The 20,147-nt window shown below is 39.6% G+C and overlaps 1 protein-coding gene across 3 annotated transcripts in view; it reads left to right on the forward strand.

Moving 5' to 3' along the window:
• The window catches only part of MCF2L2 (MCF.2 cell line derived transforming sequence-like 2), a 262,524-nt gene that overhangs the window by 36,823 nt on the left and 205,554 nt on the right, over positions 1-20,147 (forward strand). For all 3 annotated transcript variants that reach the window (XM_045502829.1, XM_045502827.1, XM_045502828.1), the window contains exon 3: positions 9,003-9,117. In XM_045502829.1, coding sequence (XP_045358785.1) covers positions 9,003-9,117 — 115 coding nt within the window. The remainder of the gene's footprint in view (positions 1-9,002; positions 9,118-20,147) is intronic.

Consider the following 20,147-nt stretch of genomic DNA (forward strand, 5'->3'; position numbering starts at 1 on the left):
CATAACCCTGAGAAGCTGTCATTACCAGAACACTCTTCTTTCTTATTCACTTAGCTAATGGTGACATGACTTTCATTACTGAAACTGGAGGTACATACCAAACCCTGAATTATATTTAGACCTGTCTTAGAAGCATGGCATGAAATTAGTTGTCCTTAGCACATGTCACAGAGGAATAGATGGCAAGTCACTTTCCTCATCTTTACATCTGTTCTGAAAAAAAGCAACAAAGCCACCTTAGTTCCATTTTGGAGAGTATGTAGTTGGTATGAATTTAACTCTACAACATGGGATGTAAAAAAAAAAAAGTCGCATTTCTTTCCTTTCGCTAAATCATATTTAATCTGCTCCAAAATCTTTATCCTACCGAGTTTGAGGGAAATGCAGTCTCCGTTATTGGAATACCTCTCCCATCCATGAGTCACATCCTGGGTGGGGACATCTTACACAATCCAGACATTCTGGGGAATTCTCTGGTCTTTCCTCCACATTGATCACTGCTCATATAGTTACTGAAAGCTCCATAAGCAGAGTCCTCATTTTTTTTATTTCTACCTGTATCACTTAGAACAGAGACTGTGATATAATAAGTGCTCAGTTCAGAATTATCCGAGTCCTCCTGGTGTGTCCTGTGAGTCCTGCTCCTCCATCGCTGCCGTAGGCAGCCCAGTGTTGGCCCTGGCAGGAGTGCCTAACCAGCCTCCTGAAGGTGCAGCCTCCTAGCTTCTCACAGTGAGCCTAGGACTCTGAAAAACAAAAGGCAGGATGGGGACTGCCCTCTGGGTTTTTGGCAACTGCTGCTGTGGTCTTATGGCACAGAAGGGTGCAACGCTAATGGGCATCCAGGTCTGAAATGGATGAAGGGGTGAGGTGAAGTGGATTTCTGTAGCCTTACACCAAAACCCTAATGCCCCAGCACATGATTCTGGCGTAGATAATGGCTCATCTGGGGAAGAAGTCTAGTGACCAGTTAATGTGTGCATTTAGTGCTCCAAAGTTACCTCCTTTGAGTGTTACTGAAGTGCTTCTCTCTATTCTTATTTCTTAGGACGACATAGGAAAACATAAATGGGTACCAGACAGCCCTAGATACGGATTTAGGTTCTGCTGTTGACCAGCTGCATCTCTTTGGCAACTTAATTCCTAAGCCTTACTTTCCTCACTTGTATAATGAATGGGTGGGATCATCATAACTTGGAGGATTAAAGATGCAGTGTATGAAAAATGCTTATTAGCATTGCAACTGGCAACTGTATGAGTATTTTTCCCGATATATTTTAATCCCATAAAAATGTTTATTTTAGGATTATATTACAAAGAATAGTTTTCAGTATGATATAGTTTGTATAAGGAACCAAAGCTATGCTCACAGTTGAAGTGGTGTATGATGTCACAACGAAGTCAGTAATAGAGATAATTGTCACTCTTTAAAAAAATTTTTTTTAAATGTTTATTTATTTTTGAGAAAGAGAGAGACAGAGCATGAGCGGAGAAGGGGCAGAGAGAGGAGACACAGAATCTGAAGCAGGTTCCAGGCTCTAAGCTGCCAGCACAGAGCCCGACATGGGGCTCAAACTCATGAACCACGAGATCATGACCTGAATCGAAGTCGGATGCTTAACCGACTGAGCCACGCAGGCGCCTCTAATTGTCACTCTTTAATGTAGAACATTGAACTATAAATACGCACATTGGACCAAGAGGACACCTCTGCTTTAGGAAAATCACTTTGTGGCAAAGACAATCCTTTCATTTTCTAGCTTCTTTTGTCATGTTGTTGCCTCAAGTTTCCCCATCCTATGAGAGAGAAGCATGGATTAGCTGTGGTAGGATTTGCAGTATTGCAAGTCTGGAAGAATATCAGTAGCCAAGAATATCAAGTTCTCTGAGTCAGCACTTTCTTGGAATTACTAGGCCTGCTTTTCATCGTTACCTGCCAGTGGTAGCCAATGTCAGCAATGAGGCCCTTGTGGGTACCTGTGTAGCTGTAAAACAGAAATCTCTGCACTCAGGTCTTTTCTCAGCCCTGTGGCCACCGAGCTGTGGCCTCTGTTCAGGGTCACAGCAGTTCTCCTGATTCAGGCAAGCAGGGTGAGGATGTCCCAGCTGCAGACTTTGTGCAGATTCCACTGAGCTCTGGAAAGAGCTGGGGCCCCATCAACCAGGAATGCTGGGAAGGACAGGATGGAGCTTTTTCTTCAGTGAGGCCCCAGTTGCCTGGCCTGCCATGCTCTGTGAGTGTGCTCCCATGGCTGGTGGGAGAGCAGGGACTCACTGCACCACGGATGACCCAGATTTGTGGCCAGATGGTTTGAAGCCTTTGGACGGTGAGGTCTGTGAACAGGGGCCACCAGCAGGAATTGGACAGTGACCAGGGCTGGGCCTCTGCTGGCTCTTGACTTGAAAGACAACTGGCATGTTCCCAGTGAACTTGGGATATTTCTAAATTTAGGGCTTAGCTAGGAAACAAGAGAATATAAGCAGGTTAATGTGGTGGAAACACTCTAGGCTTTGGACTCAGATGATTCTGTGTTCACATTCCAACACGATTAGATTGTTGCTGTGAACCTCAGGCTTCTCATTGGTAAAGTGGGTTCTTTTAAGGAAAGTGTGTCATGTGGTATCTGGCTATAAGAGAACCTAGCCTATAGGACTTGTTTGTTTGTTTTCTAAGCCACATAACAGAGGCCCAAAAGTAGGAATTCCTGGTATTGGGCCAGTGGCTCAATGACATTAAGGGTGCATCTTTGTGGTTCTCTCGATGTTTCTCTTGTTTTTAGTCTTAATATCAAAATGGCTGCTGTAGCTCCACACATCAAGTCTGTGTCCAAAGCAGGAAGAAGGAAAAGGAGCAATGCTGGCTTCTTCTGTCCCTTTTGCCAGGAGAACAAAAACTTTCCCAGAAGCTCTTGGTAGACTTCTGATTATGTCTCATCTTGGAATTGTGTCATGTAGCCATTTCTACCAGCAAGGAAGTCAGAAAAGGCAAACATTAGCTTTTAAATGGCTACAGTGGAAGGTGGTTGGGAAGAGGGGGTTGGTTATAAATTAGTCATTCATCAATCTCTACCATAATACTTGGGATTAAAAGGAATCTAATTAAAAGAAATTACCGTTTTCTTTTTATTTTAATGGTTATGTCCCCCCTTGGAATCATTGTCTGAAGTTTCCTCTCTCACATACCATCTTTTTTTTTTTATTTTTTTTCAACGTTTATTTTATTTTTGGGACAGAGAGAGACAGAGCATGAACGGGGGAGGGGCAGAGAGAGAGGGAGACACAGAATCGGAAACAGGCTCCAGGCTCTGAGCCATCAGCCCAGAGCCTGACGCGGGGCTCGAACTCACGGACCGCGAGATCGTGACCTGGCTGAAGTCGGACGCTTAACCGACTGCGCCACCCAGGCGCCCCCCATCTTTTAGAAATAATCAATAATGAAGGCATAAAATACTCTTAGGCTTATGGAGTCCACCAGTGGAGCCTAGGCTTGGCAGAGGTGGAGTTCCCAGGGGCAAGTGGGAAATTCTCACTGAAACAATGGAGAATGTCACATTAAGAAACTGATCAGAGTCAAACTTATATCTAAATCAGAGATAGAGTTAGTAACTTGGCATCAAGGAAATGAGAACCAGTGCAAGAAGGTGTAGGGGGCAGAATTTTTTAATAGAAACATAATGTGACTCACATATGTGTTTTTAAAATTTCTAGTAGCCATATTAAAAAAGCAAAAAGGAAATTAATCCTAATAGTATTTTTATTTAACCCAATATATCTAAAATATTATTCCAACATGTCATCAATATTCAAAATTATTGTTGAGATGCTTTACATTTTTTTGCACTAAGTCTTGGAAATCTAGTTTGTATTTCAACGCTTACAGTTCATCTCAATTTGGGCTGGTCATATTTCAAGTGCTCAATGACCACATATGTCTAGTGGCTATTGTATTGAGCAGTGTAGACTACAGAAATGGTTCTCAATCATGTTGGTCCAAATCCTTCTTTTTATAACAAATGATTTGTATTGCCCCCACTATCCTGAGTTGAAATTTGTGGATACCATGACCTGTGTTAGTTAGGGTGGACTGAACAGCTATACTAAATAGACTCCAAGGTGCATAGTAGTTCAAACAAACACAATAGAAATTTAGTTATTTCTCTTGGAGCAGTTCAACATGTATGTTCATGGTCAGCAGATGATTTCTCTCCATCTTCATCATGAAGATTCCTTTCACTTTGTGGCTTATATTACTATTACCCATTTTATGGCTGTCTTATGATTTGTATCCAGAAAGCAGACAGGGAAAAGAGAGCATACTGCTTCTTAAAAGCCTCGGCTCAACAACAGCATGCACCATACACCATTGACTTGAACCTGGATCGCTTACATAGATACATTTAATAGCATGGGAAGCTAGCAGTGTAGTTTAGTTGTGTGCTCACAGAGGGTGAATAGCTACCCCCTGTTTATGTATATACAGAAAAAGAAAAAAAGAAAAAAAGAAAATGTAAAGGAGAGCAATAAAGGAGAAATAAAAGGAAAATAAACATAGTAAAATAATATGTATTTCAATATGTATTTCTAGCTATCCTAGAAAAAAATAATAAAGTAGTCAGGTGCTTGGTTACCATGAATGTGATAGCTGTAAATGCTGGGGTGTGGTATAGGTGATCAGACACCCCGAGTAGCCTTACTGTAACGGTTTTCTGAAAGGGTAAATAATGGTTGATACAGTTCTGAACAAAGTTGATAAATTCTGAACAAAGTAGGTATTAACTTCCTTGAATGTGTAGGGTAGTTGCATTCTTGAAAAATTTAGTATATATTAAAACCATATAAAAATAACTTCTTATTTGTGACAACATGGGTGGACCTTGAGGGCATTATGCTAAGTGAAATAAGTCAGATAAGGAAAGGCAAATACTTTATGATGTTACTTGTAGGTGGAATCTTAAAAAAATGAACTCACAGAAACAGAGAAAAAAATTGGTGGTTGCCAGAGGTGGGGTGGGGGTGAGGAAAATGGAGGAAAGTGGTCAAAAGTACACACTTTCAGTTATAAGATAACTAAGTTCTGGGGACGTAATGTACAGCATGGTGACTATAGTTAACAATACTGTATAGTGTATTTGAAAAATGCCAAGAGAATTGATCTGAAGAAAAAAAATTGTAAGGTGATTTGTGAGGTGATGGGTATTAGCTAAACTTATTGTGGTCACCATTTTGTAATGTATACATATGTCAAATCATTATATGCATACCTTAAACTAATACATTGTTATATTGTGTCAATTATGTCTCAATAAAATGGAAAAATATTAAAAAACCCTCTATTATTATGTATAAAACTGGGTTTATAGGATCTGATCGCTATAAATATCACTATAAATGGATTTTTCACTTACATAGAGTTTCTATTAAGATATTCAGAAATCACACAGGATGTGGGACAATATTATGTAGGACAGATGATTTGGTATCCCAGGCCCTGAGTTTTCTAAAGTGCCTCCCAGGAAGTGGTATTGCCATTTTCCCAGCTGAAATCTTTTTTTTTTTTTTTTTTGGCAGGGAGAGAAAAGGAAAATGGATATTGGAAGGCAAATAGCATTAACTGCCTCACTCTCTCTTTCACTGTTGGTCTTCACCATCTTCTATAGGATTTGCTAGCATTCCAAATTCTCCTCTATAGTAGGACAGAAGTCTCCGTGCCAGCCAACACTCAGACCCTCATAGGAACAATTTTATGTCTCTCAAGTACTCACTACTGTTTTCTGCAGTAAACCTAGTCCTCTTCCATTTAGTGAACAGGTAAAAATTATACCAGGAGTACTGAAATTTATTTTATTTAAGTCACCATTTTACTTCCAAGTAATTTGGTGTTCTTTATTTTCCTTGAATAGGGCTTCTTTGGTACGCTTTCATCCTTTTGCATTTCCACATTTTCTCACAAGGTGGCACCAAATGCCTTGGTGTGGGTGGTCAATGGCTGTCTGGAGGCTTAGCTTTGTTTCCTTGGTGCTTCTGTCTGTCACGTTTAATGTTCAACCGCAGGTGGTGTCCCCAGTCAACCTTGGGCCTCTCTGGTGTTCAGTATTGGTATAAACCAAGATACAAGAACACTCCACCTATCTTTCTCCATTTAGGTATGAAGAGCTTTATTTTATAATCAACAGTAAAAGACAATCATTAAATAGTATAATCATGCCCTAATGAATATTTTTAGGGTGTTTTGATTCCTTGAAATGTTTTAGCCATTTTCTTGGCAAATATTGGCTATGCAATTAGTACAGTGTTATAATGCATTTAAATTTAGCCTTACTGGAGATGTAAATTCTCTTAATTTGCATTCATCTAAGACTTCCTATGGCTGTATGACTGCAAAGAGGAAAAATATGAGGTGAAAGCTGATAGTATCCTGATTTAAGTTTTCAGTCAGCATAATGAGGCATCTTAATCTCCAAGTCAAAGTTTGACAAACATTTAATATGCAGTTAACTGTTTTTTTAAATTTAAAATAAACGCGTAGAATTATTAAGGAGCTACTTCCTGGAGAAGAATGTCTAGTCATCCAGACAAGTCTCACACAGTTTCATTCCATTGTGATTGGTCTCTGAGAGCCTAACCCTATGTGAACAATACCTAAAAGAGACTGGTATAGAAAACTACAAGACTGATTTAATCTTTTCATGATGAAAATTTTTTCATGATGTGCTTGACAGCACATTTTTTGCCTTGGAAGAAATTTACATGGAAAGTCAGAGTATAATCAGAAGATACTTATCAGGTATGGACTCAGAGCAGCAGAGTGGATTGGATAACCTTAATGGTACTGTCATCTGGTAGACTGGCCTAGATTCTCATGATGGTAGGCCAGGTCCCTCCTTCCTTAGGATAGCATCATTGACAAGACATGACCTGCATTTGCTTCTCTGAGTTGCCCTTTTCTGTAATTTCTTCATTGATCCCACACCCTTATTAATCACACAATTGTCATTAAACCACACCCTGCCCTACCTCTTTCATTACATATGTGAAATACATGCAGTCATTTGTAGTTGGCTTCTCTTGGGAGCCATTATTTTTCTTAAAATGGTTTCCCTCCATAGACATAACCTGGCAGTGCTCTCAGCAATTCAGCTCCTATCCTGTCAGGGAGGGCATAGATTTCCCAATTTACTCAGTTCTTGGTGCTTAGTTTTTCAGTCTCAGATATATATCTCAGTCTATCTTAGTATTTTCACAGCCTTTCTTGGCCAAAAGCAATACCTAACAGTTAAAATGACTTAGTAAGTCTGTATGTCCTAACAGTTTGGTAGCTGTTTGAAAAAATAATACATGTAAATTGAAAGAAAAAGCAATGTTTACATTTCATTCTTAGGTAACTACAATAATCTTGAATCTCGGAATGAGACTGGACATCACCACCTTTGTTTCCTGTTCTATATTAATTTTCATACTGCGCTTGCTTTCTATCTCAGCAGTCACCAAAACCCCAACTTCACAAGGATGCAATGACTTTCAAAAGAATGTAGTGTTGGGGCGCCTGGGTGGCTCAGTCGGTTAAGCGTCCGACTTCAGCTCAGGTCACGATCCCGCGGTCCGCGGGTTCGAGCCCCGCGTCGGGCTCTGGGCTGATGGCCCAGGGATTCTGTGTCTCCCTCTCTCTCTGCCCCTCCCCCGTTCATGCTCTGTCTCTCTCTGTCTCAAAAATAAATAAACGTTAAAAAAAAAAAAAAAGAATGTAGTGCAATTTAATGTTGAAACTGTGAACTACCTCAAGCTAGTAGCATCCATGTTGTCTGATACATGCCAACTATTGCTGTTTCCCTCAAACATTTAAAATATTAATGATGTTCTTGCGAGTTCACCGTGGTTCCCTGGGTACCTGGGACACAATTTGAGAACCACAGGGCTAGAACTCAGTCATGTAGCTGCATCTAGCTGCAAGGAGATGAGGAAATATAATCCATTTAATTTAATCTAGTGGCCTCTGCTCCATAAAAACTTTTTAAAAATGTTTATCCAGTTTTGAGAGAGAGGCAGAGCATGAGTGGGGGAGGGGCAGAGAGAGAGGGAGACACAGAATCCAAAGCAGGCTCCAGGCTCTGAGCTGTCAGCACAGAACCCAATGAGGGGCTTGAACTTACAAACAGTGAGATCATGACCTGAGCTGAAGTCGGAAGCTTAACCGACTAAGCCACCCAGGTGCCCCTGGATTAAATATTTAAATATTAATTTTACATTTTTATTCTTACAGTGATGTTTTATACCCCTGTTGGTAAGTTATTGAAGGGCAGGTGGTTATTGCCTCCTTGTAATAATAATAAATATAATATTGCCTCCTTGTAATAATAATAAATATAATATTGCCTCCTTGTAATAATAATAACCATATAATGGTCACTATTTATTAAGCACTTATATGTAATAAACACTCTACTAATGTGTTTTTCATATATGTTCTCACTTAATCCTCACAATACCTTTAGAGGTAGGTAAAAATATTATTCCTATTATATATGTATATATATTTATGGAAAATCCTAAATAGATGAACTATCTTTGCATGAAGTCACATAGAAATTAAGTGGCAGAGCAGGATTTGAACCAGGCTGACTTTAGAACAAAACTCACTTGACCACCATGCTTTAACTTTGACATTTATTGACTACAAAAATTAAGAACAATATTATATATTTGTATTGACATTACTTCCTGTTCCACTTGTGCTGAAGTAATTAAATTAGTACTATCTTTTATACACTGTCTTCAGAGGATTTAAAAATTGAATTTTCACAATATCACTTGAGCAAGCCTGAAGAGGAGACTTGTTCAAAATAGTTCCATGTCAGCCTTCCCACTTTCTAGTCTGAAATAATACAGATGGAAAAGGGGAAGGCCAGTATGTATCTCCCCACTTGACATTAATCAAAGTCGCTTACCTGCAGAGACGTGACATGAAAACATTTTGTTAACATCTTGACCACCCATTTTTGTTGCAGGAGGCCGAGGGAAAGACGGTGCCCCCATCATCACTTTTCCAGAGTTTGTGGGGTTCAAACACATCCCAGAGGAAGACTTCCTGAATGTCATGACCTACCTGACTAGCATCCCCAGGTGAGCTGAACACAGCGTTTTGCTGGCTTCCCAGTCACTTAGTTTATTCTGAATTTCCCATGTGACAGGGCTGGGTTGAGATGGAATTTTTGCTGAGTGCAGCCCACGCTGGTATGTAGCGTGGCCAGTTTTTCTGATGTATCCCTCACAGACAAGGGATAGGGGAAGAGGCTAGAAAATAGTGTCAGTTTTGACTATGATTCACACATAGGAGGTACTTAGTAAACACTGTTGAGTGAATGAAACATTGGTTGAACATGCTAATGCTGCATCTGCCCCTTCAGGTTTATTGCACTAGAATAAGGTGATTCTAGCTTCCTAGGGCTTGTCATCTGGGACACATGACCATTTCTTAAGGAGGTCAAGCCATGTTAGGAGTTAGTTTATCTTCCCTAAATAAGGAGGAATTCTCCATATTCAGATGGGGAATCTAAGGCACAGAGCAAGAAAACAAAGGCTGAGAATAAAAACTGTGCTTGTAGCTGAGAATATGACAGAGATGTTTTTGGGCATCTGCTGTTTCTCTAGCCCGAGCCTTACACCTTTATCGAGTTGAGTCAGTCAATACCCAGGCTTCCAAGGGGTGGAGTGTGGGACAGAGTTCATATTGATGAACCATTTTACAGACAAAGATAGAGCTGGGAATGAGGCCCAAACCCAACTCTTTGATAGTGCTGTGTCCAGTCTCCAGCCAGGAAAGGCCCTTCCCTCCATGGGTTTATAGGGCTTATGATGTCATCTCTTACTTAAATTGCTGTGAGGTTAGGAATTTACACAACGGCCATGTGTGTGCTGTTTAGCTTGTCTTCCATCTGCCTCATGTGATTTCGGGTTCCACACCAGCTTTGTCATTGAAAGGCCACTTGCAATTTCATCCCGCCTGTGGAGATTAGGAAGTTGAGTTGTTTGCTTTAACCAAAGCCACTCTAAAAGATTTATTTTTGTTTTTGTTTATTACTATTCATATTTCCTCAGAGAGAGCTATGGATTTTATTTTTTAATGCACTTCTTCAAAGTTTATTGCTTAAATTATATGTGACCAATTCCTTTCCTTTCTTCCTTTGATCCCTGAAAATGGTATGTGTTATGCAGATGCGTAAGGATTTGGGGTTTTGTTGCTTTGAAAGAAGGATGCTGTGTGTGTCTCTGGGCTGTGCTCATGTGGTTCTCTCTGTTGAGACCTTTCCCATCCTTCTTGGCCTGTCTAACTTCTACACATTCATCAGCCTTCAGTCTGACCTCATTTCTTCAAGGAATCCTTCCCCAACTTCAGTTTCGCTCTCACAGACTCTTAATTTCCATAGACACCTGAGCTTAGCTCTTATATAACCCTGTAGTATATGGAAATTGTTTCTGCCTTTCCCATTAGACTGTGAATGGCTCAAGAGTAGGGACCAAATGCTTTTGTTTTGTTTTCTTGTTTTTTTTTTTCTTTTATACCTAGCTCTAGCACAGTGTGCCCTGCACATAGTAGGCTGTCAGAAGTATTGTTGGTAGAATTTCCAGTTCTGATAGAATTCATTTCAATCAAAAAAAAGAGTATTTGCTATAGTGTGAGAAGGAGGCTGCTGACAGAGAGAGAGGAACTCAGTCCTCACTCCTGCCTTAACCTCCTTGGGTTGTAGGGAGTTGAACCTGGTCTCCCTCTTTGGCTCAATTGCATTCCAAAATAATGACACCCATCAGTTCAGCAACTTCTCCTTCCATGGGGAGCTGCAAAGGAAAGGGTTGAGCAGGGAGGTGGGCAACAGGTGGAAGTGCCTCCACCTATTCTCATTATATTTGGTTAAAACTCACTGTTGAATTTTACTGAATCCCCGATGCAGTCATATGCTAAACAAATGGGTTGTTTTTGTCTTGTACTTGTAGCCTTTTCTGAGTCACACTGAGAAGCATAAGTTGAGTGCTATCTGGACCAGTGTAGAGAGAAGCATAGAGGGGTAGAACCCCTATCTCCTAGATGTAGAAGATAAGACAAAACATCTCCTAGATGTTTTTTTGGCTTGATGTCTTTTTTTCTGTTCTATATTCCTTATATAATTTCTGGCAAATAGGAAGTTTTTTAGTTTCCTAGAATGCTGTTTGTTTCTTGAGAAAGAATAGCTGTCTGACCAGTTATTCCCCTTTTCTCTTCTTGGCATTTGCTCATATCCACCCCTCTTTCTTTCAACATAAAGAGCCCCACCCCTCTTTCTTTCCACATAAAACAGAGACAATGGGTAAGAAGGCCCAAAAGGGGAATTTGACATGAACCTTGCTTTCCAGGTTCCATTTCAGGTTCCAGAGAATGAAACCAGCCTTGTTTTTTATGATTCCTATTTTCACAATATGCATCTTCTTAAGTCTTACAGTGGTAACCAGGCAACAGAGCCCTTCCCAGGTTGCAAAATGTTTTATAGGCAGTTGATGGAGGGCTCATGACACAGAACAAGAATTGATGTACTAGAAGAGGAGGATGGCAGGATATGCAGGGTGGGGAAAGGATATCTCTGTGCCTGAAATTAATAAGGACCTCTCATTGTGGCTGGGTTGGGTGAGTGAAGAAAGCTTCCCACGGCAGCTCATTCTTCACTAGATCTTTGCTGAGTGCCAACAGTGTGGTTGGTGTTATTAGGTGCTATAAAGAACCAACAAGGCCATAAGACAATGTCTTGAACCTCAGGAAGCTCATCACATGACTCTGTTGTCATGATAGCTTGTGAAATATGCAAACAAAGTGTTATAGAAGATCAGAAGAGAGAAAAGTCACTTCAGACAGGAAAAACAAGGAAAGCTTTAGGAATGAAGGTGAAAAGATAGGTAGGATTTCCACAGGTAGATATGCAAGGCAACATTCCAGAAAGAGAGAATAAGGTGGTGTTTAAGAGCTCTGGACACAGCCCAAATCTGGAACGCAATCCACATTCTACTGCTCACTAGCTGTGTGATCTGGGGCAAAATATTTGACTTCTATCCAACCCCCCCCTGGTTTTCGAAATCTTAAAAAGAGTGTGTTTGGGGAACTTTGGCCATCCAAGTTGATCAGAACAGAGTGAGGCTCCTTTTCAGTAGTGAGAAACGAGAGCTGGAAAGACATCTGGAAACAGACTAGGCAAGGCCTTTCCCACCAAGTTGAGTAGTTTAGACATAATGGGCAGGAAGAGGTGGCTGGAGGTTTTGAGGTGGGGAATGACAACCAGATTAAACTGGTGGTGGTGTGCAGAGTGAATCAGATGGAGCCAAGAAAAGGAGGCAGGAGACTGATTAAGGGCTTCTAGACTCGGATGGGCGAAAAGTGAAAGGGTGTGAGCTAGCGGGTTGACGGGAGGACTGGGTAGAAAGGGATGGACAGAAAGGACAGGTGTTGGGGCCAATTGGGATGGGGGAGGGGGAGAGTGAGAAACTAATGGCTTTAGGAACTGAACTACCAAACAGATCTTACTGCTTGTCTGGGCATGTGGGATTGAGCCCCCATTTTGGTTTTCATTGTCTCATCTTGTTTTATTTCATTACTTTGCCTGGCTCTTCCTTTGCAAAAGTATGCTAGGATGTGGTTCCCATCTTAGCTGCACATTAGCATCACTTGGGGAGTTTTAAAATATCCTGACGTCCAGACCAGACTAAAATCAGAATTTTCCAAGGTGTGACTTGAGCTCCAGTAGTGCTGGAAGCAACTCAGGTGACCCCAGTGTGCAGCCAAGGGTGAAACTCACTGTGCTAGGTGCTGATAGGGAGACACTGTGGTAAAAGGGAAGGAACATTTGGGGTGTGAGGAAGAAAATGCGGACTCAGGCTTAGCTTTTGGATAAGATGCAGTACTGGGGCATGTGGGGAAGTCAAAAGACAGAATGAGAGCAGCACCCAGTCTTCTACTTTTGCCTTCATAGTTCTGTATTTCTTCTCTCTGAATGCAATAAAAGCCAAAAATTCTATTTCCTGAGCTTCCCTGACTCTGGGGTATCTTTGTGAATTATATGTAATACATAACCATTGAATTATAAATCTTCCCACATGGATCTCATGGTATTAAAATATATATAAAATATAAAAAGTATCATTGCCACATCACCATTATGTTTCCAATAACAACTGAGGCCTATTGGGTACCATCTGCTATGTATTTACACTACTAAGGGTTTTCAGAATCTATCTTATAACAGTAGCAGGATAAACCTAGGAGTCAGTTTCTCAGAGGTATTACTTATGTAAGATATTGTCACTTAAAACATGATTCCTGTGGCTACAGATTGTAGCCAAACAGTTTGAAAAGGCATTAGTAAAAACATTCTGAACAACTGAGAAGGTCAGCTATTTTTAGATCACAGTTGTTTTTCTCAAAATCAATATTTGTATAACTCAGCATGGATTTTTATTACTGAATTACTCTATTTAGTTTCTTTGTTTTAGTCCAATTCTGAGTTCATTATTTGAAAGGGATTGGGGGAGGGGGACGCCTGGGTGGTTCAGTCCATTAAGCCTCTGACTTTGGTTCAGGTCATGATCTCGCAGTTTGTGAGTTTAAGACCCGCGTCGGGCTCTGTGCTGACAGCTCTGAGCCTGGAGACTGCTTTGAATTCTTTGTCTCCCTCTCTCTCTACCCCTTGCCCACTCAGACTCTCTCTCAAAAATAAACATTAAAAAAAAAAAGAATAAAAAAAAAAGAAAGGGATTGGAGAAAGTACTTTTATTAGATAGTACAACAGTCACGTTTCAGAACAGTGGTGAATTTTATGATTATTTACTATTTCTTAAATTTATTAAAAATGTTTATTTATTTTTGAGAAAGAGGAGACACAGAATCCAAAGTAGGCTCCAGGCTCCCAGCTGTCACCACAGAGCCCAAAGTGGGGCTCAAACTCATGAACTGTGAGATCATGACCTGAGCCAAAGTCGGATGCTTAACCAACTGAGCCACCCAGGCATCCCTGATTATTTACTATTTCTAAAGGACCTTTTCTATAATGAATTTGTTGAGAGACCTATTTAAGTTTGAAGAATTCTCCTATGTCCATTTTCCTCCCATAAAGTCTGATTAATAGTCTTTGAGATGAGTCAGATCCTCATTTATCATATGCTGTCTGATAGAATGCTGTCTGGCATTTCTACTTTAGGAAAGGAGGGGAGAAGGACATTGCAACTATTTGCCTTGTGAATTATAATGAGAGTTTCTCTTTTGTATTAAAAGACTGAATGGGGCACCTGGATGGCTTAACCAGTTAAGCATCTGACTCTTGATTTCAGCTTGGGTCATGACTCCAGCATTGTGGGATTCAGCCCTGTGTGAGGCTCCACACTGAGCTGGGCATGGAGCCTGCTTGAGATTTGCTCTGTCTTTCTCCCTCTGCCCCTTTCCCCTCTAAACAAAGAAACAAACAAACAAACAATAAATAAATGAAAACACTGAATGAATATAACAATTTGTCAGCTTTAAAAACTAGCCCCGCCAATGAAGTTAGTTCATTCTGGGCCTCTTACTTATGGAGGCAATAGAAAAGCACCTGTTTTTAAATGGCTTTGAATAGCATTAATTGGAAAAGATCTGCTTTGATTGAGTGGCAAGGGTGAGGTATGTTATTTCTTGGGCTGGCTGTGGCATTGCTCCTCAGAGTCAGGGAGATGGAATCATTTCTTTGACTTCTAAGGATAGAGGTCCAGGATGGGGAGTCTTGTTGGTCTGTTGCATTGCTCAGGGTGGGTGGATTTGCTTCAGAGCCCTCAGAAAGGATGCCTTGAGAGACCAGACCTTAGACAGCCAGCCAAGACTTGAAATTTGAGAGCACCCCATGGATTTGTTGTGAATAAATGGTAACACTGGCAAGTAAGTCTTATAGGCCAAGATAATTTGAATTTAGAGGGCAGAAAAAACATTTAATATGTTAGATTCTTGTCCTTCTCTGTGTAAGACTAGGAGTCTGACAGTATTTCTCACCAGTAGGATGAGCTAGTGTGTGCATAATGGCTTTTCTTTGTTCATTTACTTTAGAATATCTTAACTATCCTGCATTGTGTCACCTGTCCTTTTCAGATAGGAGCCTACTTTCCCTTTTCCGATATGTTCAATTTAGATTTCTTTAGACATTCAAAGCACAGTCTCTTGCTTGAATTTATGGGTGCTAATGGTTGTAAATATCTGGAATTTGGCCTTATTCAGTGGTATTATCAGTTATAAAGAAGATAATTGCCACAGTCTAACAAATAGGCTCATCTATTTATTTATTTATTTATTTATTTATTTATTTATTAAAAAAAAAATTTTTTTTTCAACATTTATTTATTTTTGGGACAGAGAGAGACAGAGCATGAACAGGGGAGGGGCAGAGAGAGAGGGAGACACAGAATCGGAAACAGGCTCCAGGCTCTGAGCCATCAGCCCAGAGCCCGACGCGGGGCTCGAACTCACGGATCGCGAGATCGTGACCTGGCTGAAGTTGGACGCTCAACCAACTGCGCCACCCAGGCGCCCCATAGGCTCATCTATTTATTATGTGATGTGCGTTGTTTTGGTGATGGGGTGGTCTGAAGAATTGAGATGAAATTGGGCAAGATGTTGGGTGTGGTATTAACTTTAAAATGTGAATGCTGCTTTTTTTTTTTTAAAGCTTATTTATTTATTTTGAGAGAAAGAGATGGGGGTGGGGGAAGAGAGAGAGAATTCCAAGCAAGTTCTACACTGTCAGCACAGAGCCCGACTTGGGGCTCAAACTCACGAACCGTGAGATCATGACCTGAGCTGAAACTAAGAGTTGGACACTTAACTGACTGAGCTACCCAGGCACCCCTGAATGTTGCTTTTTAAAAATCAAGCTTTTGATGGAGAGCAAACAGCTCATCATGCCCTCTACAAGTCATTATGTGGTCAGTAATGTTTCCTAAAACTCTGTGAGCCACAGAGGGTGTTGACTTTTGCTGTTTATTTTATTTTTTATACTGTTTATTGATTTACCAATTATTACATCGTTCTTTACTATTTATTACTTACTAGTTTAAGGGGTCCTGAGAATGATGGGGTAGGAGGATTCAGTTACTCCATAATACCTTATTAAAAATACCTTATTAAAATATTATTCAAAGACTCTAGACATTATTAGCACAAGTACCTTTCTGATTGAATAATCTATACAACTTCACTGGGATGGTAAACATTGAATTGCATTTAGTAATGATGTGCACTCAGTATTATCAGTCAGAATATTCTAGGTTGAAGGCCATCAAACTTTTTCTGTAAAGGACCAGAGAGTCAATATTGTAGGTTTTGCAGGCCATATGATCTCTGCCTCAATGACTGAGCTCAGCTGTTTTTGCTGAAAAGCAAATATAGATAATATATAAACCAATGAGTGTGGCTGTGTTGCAATAAAACTTTATTTACAAAATGGGTGTGGAGTGGATTTGACACATGGACTGCAGTTTGTTGGCTCCTGGTCTAGATTAGTTGTTCCCAGACATTAGCATACAGCAGAATTTGGGGGACTTGCTAAAACACAGATTGCTGGTCCCACTCCAAGTTTCTGATTCAGTAAGTTTGGATGAGGCCACATAATTTGGATTTCTAACAAGTTTTCAGGAGATGCTACCACTGCTGGTCTGAGGATCACAGTTTGAGAACTATACATAGCTAGTGAAAAGTAAAGCTTAGGACTTAGATTTCTTGGCTCCTGGTTTGGTGCTATTTACACCAACCATAACACGAAACTTTTAGATAATATTATGGTGGTGATGTCCATGGTGCTAATTTACATATTTGTTTTTATTTTTTGATTATCACCTTTAGACAATATCTTGTGGTTTTTTGCTATGAAAAATGATTTTTGCATATTTATGATGCTTCTCTGTCCTTGCTCCCTTTCACCCCCCAATTTTTGTTAGTTACATTATTATTTTTGGATCATACAATGGTTACCATGATAAATTTAAATAACACAGTTAATTCTATCTGGTGATGCAGCAACCTTAGATAATATCTGTTGATTTTTTTTACCATATGTTTCCATCTTTTTTCTGTCTCTCATCTTTCAAGTTCTTCTACCTATATACCACTTTCTTTCAGTTGGTAAGACTTATAATGTATTTTACATTTTTACTATATGTGGGTTTTTCTTTGACTCTAGTTGATTCTATACACAGAAATCAGTAAAATGCATTTATACATGTAATATGTTCGTACCTCTAGAGTAAGAAATGTAATTCTATGTCATTAAACCTGTGTCACTCAAAGGAGTGCTACACATGTTAAGGTAAATAGGCTCTCTTTTCTAAAAATCCATGCCACAGTTTAATTCATTTCAGACTCAGGCAATGTTTTTTTTTTTTTTTTTTTTTTTTTTTTTACCTTTTCCCTTGGCATTTCTTTTGCTTTTTTTTTTTAAGTTTATTTATTTATTTTGAGAGAGAGAGCGTGTGCACGTGCATGTGTGTGCGACTTACTTTGAGAGAGCATGTGCACGTGTATGTGTGCACAGAGAGAGGGACAGAGAGAGGGGGAGGGACAGAGAGAGGGAGAGAGTATCCCAAGTAGACTCTGGATTGCTAGTGAAGAGGCTGACATGGGGCTTGAGCCCAGGAACCGAGATCATGACCTGAGTGGAAACCAAGAGTTGGAAGCTTAACCCACTGAGGCACTCAGACACCCCTCCCTTGGCATTTCTAATTGTCTTTTTTTCTTGTTTATACAGTAGCATATATCTATATTGCATTATTAATATCTTCCAGATTCTTTGTTATAGAATTTATGTAATACATATATTTTTTTCTTGAAGACTTTTTTTGAGGCCCGCTGGCCTACCCTTATAATTGCTGTTATCTGAACCGTTGCCAGATGTCAACCTGGGATTGCTTTTTATCATATCTCTGGAAAGATTGCTCCTTCTTTTTTATTTAAAAAAATTTTTTGGGGGGGATTGCTTGGGTGGCTCAGTTGTTTAACTGTCTGACTTCGGCTCAGGTCATGATCTCAGCCCCTTATTGGGCTCTGTGTAGACAGCTCAGAGCCTGGAACCTGCTTCAGATTTTGTCTCCCTCTCTCTCTGCTTCTTCCCCACTCACACTCTGTCTGTCTCTCTCTCTCTCAAAAATAAATAAACATTAAAAAAATTAAAAAAAATTTTAATTGAAGTATATGTGACACATAATGTTATATTAGTTTCAGGTGTACAGCATAGTGATTTCATTTTCATTGGAAAACTTTCAAGTTGTTTCTTTTTCAGAAAGGGTGTATGGTAAGTGAAATGCACAAGATTTAATTTTTTTAATTTAATTTTTTAATTTTAATTTAATTTATTTTTTCAATTTACATCCAAGTTAGTTAGCATATAGTGCAACAATGATTTCAGGAGTAGATTCCTTAATGCTCCTTACCCATTTAGCCCATCCCCCCTCCCACAACCCCTCCAGTAATCCTTTGTATGTTCTCCATATTTAAGAGTCTCTTATGTTTTTGTCCCCCTCCCTGGTTTTATATTATTTTTGCTTCCCTTCCCTTATGTTCATCTGCTTTGTCTCTTAAAGTCCTCATATGAGTGAAGTCATATGATATTTGTCTTTCTCTAATTTCCCTTAGCATAATACGCTCTAGTTCCATCCACATAGTTGCAAATGGCAAGATTTAATTCTTTTTGATTGCCGAGTAATACTCCATTGTGTATATATACCACATCTTTATCCATCCATCCACTGATGGACATTTGGGCTCTTTCCATACTTTGGCTATTGTTGATAGTGCTGCTATAAACATTGGGGGCATGTGCCCCTTCAAAACAGCATACCTGTATCCCTTGGATAAATACCTAGTAGTGTAATTTCTGGGTCATAGGGTATTTCTAGTTTTAATTTTTTGAGGAATCTCCATACTGTTTTCCAGAGTGGCTGCACCAGTTTGCATTCCCACCAGCAGTGCAAAAGAGATCCTCTTTCTCCACATCCTCGCCAACATCTGTTGTGGCCTGAGTTATTAATGTTAGCCATCTGACAGGTGTGAGGTAGTGTCTCATTGTGGTTTTGATTTGTATTTCCATGATGATGAGTGATGTTGAGAATTTTTTCATGTGTCGGCCATCTGGACACTCCAAAGAAGTTAGAAACTTCTTTGGAGAAGTGTCTATTCATGTCTTTTGCCCAATTCTTCACTGGATTATTTGTTTTTTGGGTATTGAGTTTGATAAGATATTTATAGATTTTGGATCATAACCCTTTATCTGATATGTTGTTTGCAAATATCTTCTCCCATTCCATTGGTTGCCTTTTAGTTTTGCTGATTGTTCCTTTCACTGTGCAGAAGCTTTTTACTTTGATGAGGTCCCAATAGTTCATGTTTGCTTTTGTTTCCCTTGCCTCTGGAGACATGTTGAATAAGAAGTTGTTGCCAAGGTCAAGGTCAAAGAGGTTTTTGTCTGCTTTCTCTTTGAGGATTTTGATGGCTTCCTGCCTTACATTTAGGTCTTCATCCATTTTGAGTTTATTTTTGTGTATGGTGTAAGAAAGTGGTCCAGGTTTATTTTTCTGCATGTCACTGTCCAGTTTTCCTACCACCACTTGCTGAAGAGACTGTCTTTATTCCACTGGATATTCTTTCCTGCTTTGTCAAAGATTAGTTGGTCATCCGTTTGTGGGTCCATTTCTGGGTTCTCTATTCTGTTCCATTGATCTGAGTGTCTATTCTTGTGCCAGTAGAAATGTACAAGATTTTAAATGTCAAAAAAATGGCTGCACTTTGTCCTCACACTTGATTGGCAGTTTGTCTGAATATGGAATTTTTTTTAATGTAAAATAGCATTGATGCATTGATTTCTAGCAGCCAGTGTTTAGTAATAAGAATGCTGTTCTGTCTCACATCTGAGTCTCATTCCTTCATAGGTAAGCTGTTTCTTTTGTAACGTAGGAAGCTTTTGGGTTTTTTTTTTCTTTAGGTTTTGCAGGTTTGAAATTTCATACTTTTTCTTTCATTCTAATGGACCTTAGAACTGGAGGTTCAAGTCTGTCTTAGGCTTAGAATTTTTTCTTTATTTTTCTGTTTTTTTTTTTTTTTTTTAATTATATTTTCCCTCCAAGTCTGTTTT

This window comes from Leopardus geoffroyi, chromosome C2 (assembly GCF_018350155.1).
Source record: "Leopardus geoffroyi isolate Oge1 chromosome C2, O.geoffroyi_Oge1_pat1.0, whole genome shotgun sequence".
Taxonomy (NCBI): Eukaryota; Metazoa; Chordata; class Mammalia; order Carnivora; family Felidae; genus Leopardus; species Leopardus geoffroyi.